This window comes from Scomber scombrus, chromosome 23, assembly GCF_963691925.1.
Source record: "Scomber scombrus chromosome 23, fScoSco1.1, whole genome shotgun sequence".
NCBI lineage: Eukaryota > Metazoa > Chordata > Actinopteri > Scombriformes > Scombridae > Scomber > Scomber scombrus.
The window spans coordinates 580,137-587,636 of NC_084992.1; the positions used below are offsets into that span (position 1 = coordinate 580,137).

At 42.8% G+C, this 7,500-nt stretch overlaps 2 protein-coding genes across 2 annotated transcripts in view; one reads left to right on the plus strand and one right to left on the minus strand.

The window, feature by feature from the left end:
* Positions 1-7,500, plus strand: part of znhit1 (zinc finger, HIT-type containing 1) — a 98,645-nt gene that overhangs the window by 56,792 nt on the left and 34,353 nt on the right. The gene's annotated exons all lie outside the window — the stretch shown is intronic.
* The window catches only part of corin (corin, serine peptidase), an 11,100-nt gene continuing 7,481 nt past the window's right edge, over positions 3,882-7,500 (minus strand). The window contains exons 15-20 of the mRNA XM_062445340.1: positions 6,558-6,607; positions 6,250-6,436; positions 5,431-5,641; positions 5,048-5,156; positions 4,536-4,669; positions 3,882-4,064 (exon numbers count right to left, since the gene is read on the minus strand). Coding sequence (XP_062301324.1) covers positions 3,882-4,064; positions 4,536-4,669; positions 5,048-5,156; positions 5,431-5,641; positions 6,250-6,436; positions 6,558-6,607 — 874 coding nt within the window. The remainder of the gene's footprint in view (positions 4,065-4,535; positions 4,670-5,047; positions 5,157-5,430; positions 5,642-6,249; positions 6,437-6,557; positions 6,608-7,500) is intronic.

Consider the following 7,500-nt stretch of genomic DNA (forward strand, 5'->3'; position numbering starts at 1 on the left):
TATATATTTTTATTGGTGGGACACGAGGTGATACAAACCAAATATTCACTGTTTACACAAAACAATAGAGGCTACAATCTGTTCATAACGCATTTAAATCCATGTACACTCTTCATCATCATCATCATCATCATCATCATTAAATTGACACAGCTAAATCAGGAAGTGACATCAGAAACACGCACACACAAGCCAAAATCACATACAAACACACAGTCTGTACATGTGACTGTATGTACACACACTCACACACCAACCCACTCACACACACACACACACACACACACACACACACACACACACACACACACACACACACCAACAGCCCTGTGTAATAAGCATGACTTTACAAAAAGCTGTAGAAAAATACTCTTAAAAAAACCAAACACACAAAACGACTACAACCACTTGGAATGTTCTAGATGTCCGTTAGACTTTAGCATGGACGAACGCCGGCAATTAGTTGGGCAACATGGTTGGACAACTTTCCCAAAAGTTTATAGATACATGTTGAAGTCTTTAGTGTGACGGTGATTCATAACATAGCTAACGTGTCCGACAGGTGTCACAGAAGAAAATAATAATAATTTTTTAGCACAAGGAAGGATGGAAGGGAGGAAGAAGGAAGGAAAGGAGGAAGGAAGGAAAGGAGGAAGGAAGGGAGGAAGAAGGAAGGAAAGGAGGAAGGCAGGAAAGGAGGGAGGAAAAGAAACAAGGGAGGAAAAGAAAGAAGGAAGGGAGGAAGGAAAGGAGGAAAGGAGGGAGGAAAAGAAAGAAGGAAAGGAGGGAGGAATGAAGGGAGGAAAAGAAAGAAGGAAGGGATGAAGTAAAGGAAGAGAGGAAGGATGGAGGAAAGAAGGAAGGACGGAGGGAGGAATGAAAGAAGGACAGAGGAAAGAAGGAAAGGAGGAAGGTAGGGGGGAGGAAAGAAAGAGAGAAGGAGGGAAGGAGGAAGGAAGGAGGGAAGGAAAGAAGGACAGAAGGAAGGAAGGGGGATGGAGGAAGGAAAGAAAGAAAGGTGGAAAGAGAGAGGAAGGAAAGAAAGAGAAAAAGGAGGGAGGAAGGAACAGTCAAAACAGACGGGGTCAATTTGCCCGCTCTACTTATATGGGCATCAGGAGGAGCATGAGGCGCCCTCCTGAACCTGTGAACCAATCAACCTGTCAATCACCACGTAGCCACGCCCTAATGCATACCCTGCTTTATCGTCACATATAAAATCAGGGAGGCCAAAATGTCCCAAATGAACATCATACTGCATTGAAGAAGGCTTTAAACTAGCGATTGAGACCATAAACACATTTTGAAAACGTTTACTGAGGTTAGAAATCAAGTGAGAAGTTGGTGAATTCTCCATTGACGGAAGTCCTTTTGACACCAAAACGGTCGCCCCCTGGTGGCCTTTTGATAGAATGCAGTTTTAAGTTACTTCCGCGTTGGTCTCCGCTAAGAGGACCAGACTCACCGCCTGTTTTCAGAGCATTAATTAGCAACTTGTGCGCACCAATTAGTGTTTTATTTTTCTGTGACAACTGTCAGGCTCGTTACAAGACAATATGTATGTACTTCTGAAGGGAAAGATGACTCAGCTAAACGTTGGCAGTTAGTGATACTTACACATGTATGATTTTCACTGACACTCATCTGACAGCTAACTTTGTGTGCTTGCTTGAGCCTGCTTACTACCTTACTACGTTTTTTTTTCCTTTTTAAAAAACAACAACAACTAAATAGTTGATAAATATGTAGATAGAGCTAATGTAGCACACTGCTAACACTGCTTCACATTCTTGCTAACAATTATTTGGCAGTTTTTTGTATTAGTGAGTCCACAAGCTAACTTTAATGATGAGCTCGCTAAAAGCATTGTGGATTTACACTTAAGTTTGCTACATTAGCAATGTGCGATTAATTATTATTATTATTATTAGTTATTTGACGTCACTTCATGTATTAAAATTTTAATTCATAGAAAAAATGTAGTTTTAAAATGTGAATATGTGAACTGTACAGATAACAGCGTATGTAAACAAGATATTATGATTAATAATCATGTAGAACAGGGGTGTCAAACATATGGCCCGGGGGCCAGAACCGGCCCACTGGAAAACTTGGCAAAGCATAAAAATTGCAGAAAAGTAATTTAAATTTTTCAGTAAAATGCACTTTAAAGACTGTGTAAAGTGAATTCAGACATTTTCTTCAAAACACATTAAATAGGTCATAAATGTATTTCTAAAAAAGGTGTAAAAAGCATTTCAACCATTTAGATTTGAATTGCGGAGCTAGGCTTCACAAACTGTGTTTCAAGATTTCTGTGTCTGGATTTAATGAGCGGGTCTGAAAATCACCGGAGCATAAACTTTGAAGCCTTATTTCATATATTTGGCGATTTTTTTAATCATTCAAATTTGGCAGGGTGGTTAACAACACACTTTTCTGTGGTATGTCAAACTCAGAACACATATTTATTCTTACTTTACACGGACTTTAAATGTAAATCAAACACAGTTGATGTGTAAATAAATCTCACTGAAAGTTGCCCAGAAGTTGCCAAAAGTGTGTTTAGAAGCAAAATAAAATAGTCTCTCTCACTCATGTTATCGCTCTCTCTCTGTCACACTCACACATATAACAGCTTACACACACGTACAGTAAAACATTGTACAGGTAACAAGGTTGTTTTTTTTTTACTGCTAAGTTTAAGTACAGGCACTATAGAGTGAAGCATTGTGGGAAGTTGAGTGCTCAGCTGGTTTGTTTTTAGCTAGCAGCTTGTAGGACTGAGCACTGTGACGATGTTTCATGTTAATTAGATGCTGTGTTGTGAGGGCTCAGATTTTTTTTTGTGTATTAATGCGACAATAAAGTTGGATAAAATGTTACAAATGAGTAAATAAAGATGAAGAACACCAGAAAGTAGATTTTAGTGGCTGGATAGTTTTTCCTCTGAGTTACTGCTGCCACTGAGCTACAAATAAAGTAAGAATATTACTTTCCAAATCAGGAATATGTCATATACCAAAGACTGTAATAGTACTAATAAGGATAATGAGAATAATAATAATTAATAATTAAAGCTGACACATAGACGTGTTCAGGGCGGGACCCTCATCATCATGTGCGAGAAATTAGGGGCAGATTGGACAATGTATGTTGGAGTTATAAGGACTTCCTGTTTTATGGCGAAACTTCGAAATTCAGGTTTAACGGAGGTGAAAGATTTTAATAACTTAAAATGATACTGACTGAATTTGAAGTCGGTGGGGTTGAATCTCTAGGAGGAGTTCGTTAAAGTACAGGGTGTGGAAATGGTGAAAATGGCGCCAAAATCAGAAAATCTAAATCAAAATGGCCGACTTCCTGTTGGAGTAAGCGTATGGGTCCAAGAGACTTTTTTGTGCGTCTTTACATGATGCATATGTGTACTGAATTTCATTCGTCTACATCAATCTGGAGCGAGGGGCTCAATTTTTTTAATTTGCCGAGGTGGCGCTGTTGAGCCATTTTGTGGCACGCCAGGTCTGACGTGTGCACCAGTTTTCATGTGTTTTCGGGTACATTTAGTTAGTGCTCGTGCCCTAATAATGATAATTTAGTGTTAAGTGTTTAATCGTATAAATGTGAAATCTACTTCTCAACAACGACAGCTCTGCTAGCTGACTAGTTAGCATCTATTATACTAGTTTACACTACTGCTTATACAGCAGTTAGCATCTGAAGGCTATCAGTATAGATATAGGCACAAGTAGAGGAACTGAAGGTGTGTGTGTGTGTGTGTGTGTGTGTGTCACTGACGATGACATCACTTCCTCCTGGAATGCTGAAGACAGAAAGCTGGCAGGAAGTGTTGCGTGTAGGTGTGTGTGTGCGTGTGTGTGTCAGTCGTTCAGGTATGTGTGGATGTAGATCTGTTGCTGGATCCAGGGGGTGAAGTGCGTCACGTTGCTGTAAACGCCAGGTCCGAGCACTTTACTGAAGCACACGCTGCCCCACGACGTCAGGCCGAACAACGTCCAGTGGCCGCTGTTTTCCTCGCACACCAGCGGACCACCGCTGTCACCCTGAACACACACACACACAAACACACACACACACACACACACACACAATTATTATACAAGCAACAATTGAAATTTGTATTCAAATTACACTTTTATGTGTCAAAAAACAAGAAAATTCAACCGAAACTGGTAATTTTGAAATCTGATTAAATGAAAAAGTATTACAGTAAAAGTACTGCAGTATTATGAGTGATGTAGTATGCAGTATTACAGTAAAAGTACTGCAGTATTATGATGATGTAGTATGCAGTATTACAGTAAAAGTACTGCAGTATTATGAGTGATGTAGTATGCAGTATTACAGTAAAAGTACTGCAGTATTATGAGTGATGTAGTATGCAGTATTACAGTAAAAGTACTGCAGTATTATGAGTGATGTAGTATGCAGTATTACAGTAAAAGTACTGCAGTATTATAGTGATGTAGTATGCAGTATTACAGTAAAAGTACTGCAGTATTATTAGCTGTTACCATGCAGGAGTCGACAGTTCCGGCATCGTAACCGGCGCAAAGCATCCTGGGAGTTATGGTCTTCATGTCGAAGTAAGACTGACACTGAGACAACGAGATGATCCGAACCTCCCCTTCCTGCAGCTTAAAGGGCACTACGCACACACACACACACACACACACACACACACACACACACACACACACACACACAGGAATAATGTCCAAATGAGTCAAATCTTCATATTTTATGTTTCAACGTTAGAGTGTTTTTAGTAGCAAAGTCTTTGTGTTACTATACTTCCACCACAGCTCAACAGGGAAACACTAAGAGGGAATCTGATGCTAAAAAGACTGTAAATGTTTCAGATATCACTTGATATGATTAACTCAGACTGATGAAGCTCAATAGAAGCTGATCAGCTACTTTAAATGAATGTGTGTCTGTCCTCCATCACTGAACACTGGAAGCACATTTGAAGGAGATCTTTTAACAGTCAGTATGAACAGGAGGAATGAGTGTGTGGACTTACTCCGGTTGCCCATGTGACCCCAGCCTGTGATGTAACAGTAGGAGTCAGGAGAGGGAAGCTGGCCGGGTTGAGGCAGACACACCGGTCTGACAAACGGAGTCTCCTCCACCTGCAAACGCCACAAAACATCTATTCAGTACTGGCCCACCACCACCCATAATCAATACCCTGTATCGGTACTGGCCCACCACCACCCATAATCAATACCCTGTATCGGTACTGGCCCACCACCACCCATAATCAAGACCCTGTATCGGTACTGGCCTACCACCACCCATAATCAAGACCCTGTATCGGTACTGGCCTACCACCACCCATAATCAAGACCCTGTATCGGTACTGGCCTACCACCACCACCCATAATCAAGACCCTGTATCGGTACTGGCCTACCACCGCCCATAACCAAGACCCTGTATCGGTCCTCGCTCACCTCCGATTCCAGCTGCACCACGCTGATGTCGTAGTCAACCACCGCCCGGTTGTAGCGCGGGTGTACGATAATGGAGCGCACCCCGCGGCTCTGACTGTGAACACCTGGATGATCCAGGTTATTTAAACCAAACACCACCTTCCAGAGGTCTGCACTCTCCCTCCTGTTAGAGACACAAACCTCCCAGTTACACATCAAGCACATCGAGTAATGTATTAGAGAAGTAGAAGTACTTTACCCCATGTGTTTTACTTTATATCGTAATATTTTACTTCATATTATACTTTATATTGTACTTTATTGTAGTACAGTTTGAGGTACTTGTACTATACTGTAGTACAGTTTGAGGTACTTGAGGAAGGAAGGAAAGAAGGAAAGAAGGAGGGAGGGAGGAAGGAAGGATAGAAGGTAGGAAGAAAGGGGGATGGAGGAAGGAAAGAAGGAAGGGAGGAAAGAGAGCGGAATAAAAGAAAGAGAGAAGGAGGAAAGAAGGAAGGAAGGAAGGAAGGAAGGAAGGAAGGAAGGAAGGAAGGAAGGAAGGAAGGAAGGAAGGAAGGAAGGAAGGAAGGAAGGGAGGAAAGAAGGAACAGTCAAAACAGACGGGGTCAATTTGACCCGGGAGGACGACAGGAAGGTTAACCATTTCACCACCCCTCACATTTATCTGCTGACCCTTTGGAGGGGCCCCACCCCTAGGTTGGGAACCACAGGACTAAACTAGCTAACTGTTGTATTTGTACTTTTACTGCAGTAATCCGATTACTTCCTCACCCCTCGAAGCAGTGAGCGACCGTCAGAGCCCACCTCCCGGCGATGAGGACGCAGCCACACACGTGTCCGCTCTGCCCGCTCTGCAGGGAGCACTGCCACGGCCACGCGCCCCGCCGGGACACCCGCCCTCCCAGAATCCTCTTCTTCCTGTGGGGGGTCAAGCCCACCGTCGGACGCACACCGCACTCTGTCAGAGAGGAGAAGAGGAAGAAGTGTCCTCTTAGTCTACTTCCACAACTACTGTATGACTGCAGCTGGTGATTATCTTCACTCTTGATTAATCGATTAATAGAAAACGGAGACTTTACCTTCTCGGGCACACAGGACAGATACTCTCCTCCTAGAGTGACACGCGTGGCTGCAGGAAACACAGAAAACATGTTAAACAGCCCAAATCTGGTAGATGACACGCTGAGTTTCATCAATGCATGCTGGGAAATGTGTTAAACAGCTCTGATCTGAAGGAAGGAAGCGAGGGAGGGAGGAAAGAAAGGATGGAAGGGAGGAAGGAAGTACAGAAGGAAGGAAGAAAGGGAGGAATCTGGTAGATAACACGCTGAGGTTTAGCAGGACTTCTGTTGCATGCTGGGAAATGTTGATATTTGGCACATTTCACTAATGACACTTTATTAGCTTTGACTGCAGATAAATGTGGAGTCCTGCAGGAAGAAGGAATGAGGTCTATGATTCAGGCCTGACTGCAGACCTCATGCAGGCTTATGCTCAAGATGTTGGAAATTAAACCACGGGGCAGATGTGCAAGAATCATTGACTTTAGAAACATTACGATAAAGTCAAACTGTTTCTTATCATCATGAAAGAGCTGAAGCTAGATTTATTGTTTTACAAATGTTTTTAGCATGACATTAACCCTCCTGTTGTCCTCGAGTCAAGGAAGGAACAGAGGAAGAAGGAAGGAAGGGAGGGAGGAAAGAAAGGATGGAAGGGAGGAAGAAGGAAGGAAAGGAGGGAGGAATGAAGGAAAGGAGGGAAGGAAGGCAGGAATGTAGGAGGGGGGAAAGAAAGAGAGAAGGATGGAGGGAGGGAGGAAAGAAGAAAGGAGGGAGGGAGGGAGAAAGGAAAAGGGGAAGGAAGGAAAGAAGGAAGGCAGGAAGGTAGGAGGGAGGAAAGAAAGAGAGGAGGGAGGAAGGAAAGAAGGAGGGAGGAAGGCAGGAAGGAAGGAAGGAAGGAAGAAAGAGGGATGGAGGAAGGAAAGAAGGAAGGGAGGAAAGAGAGAGGAAGGAAAGAAAG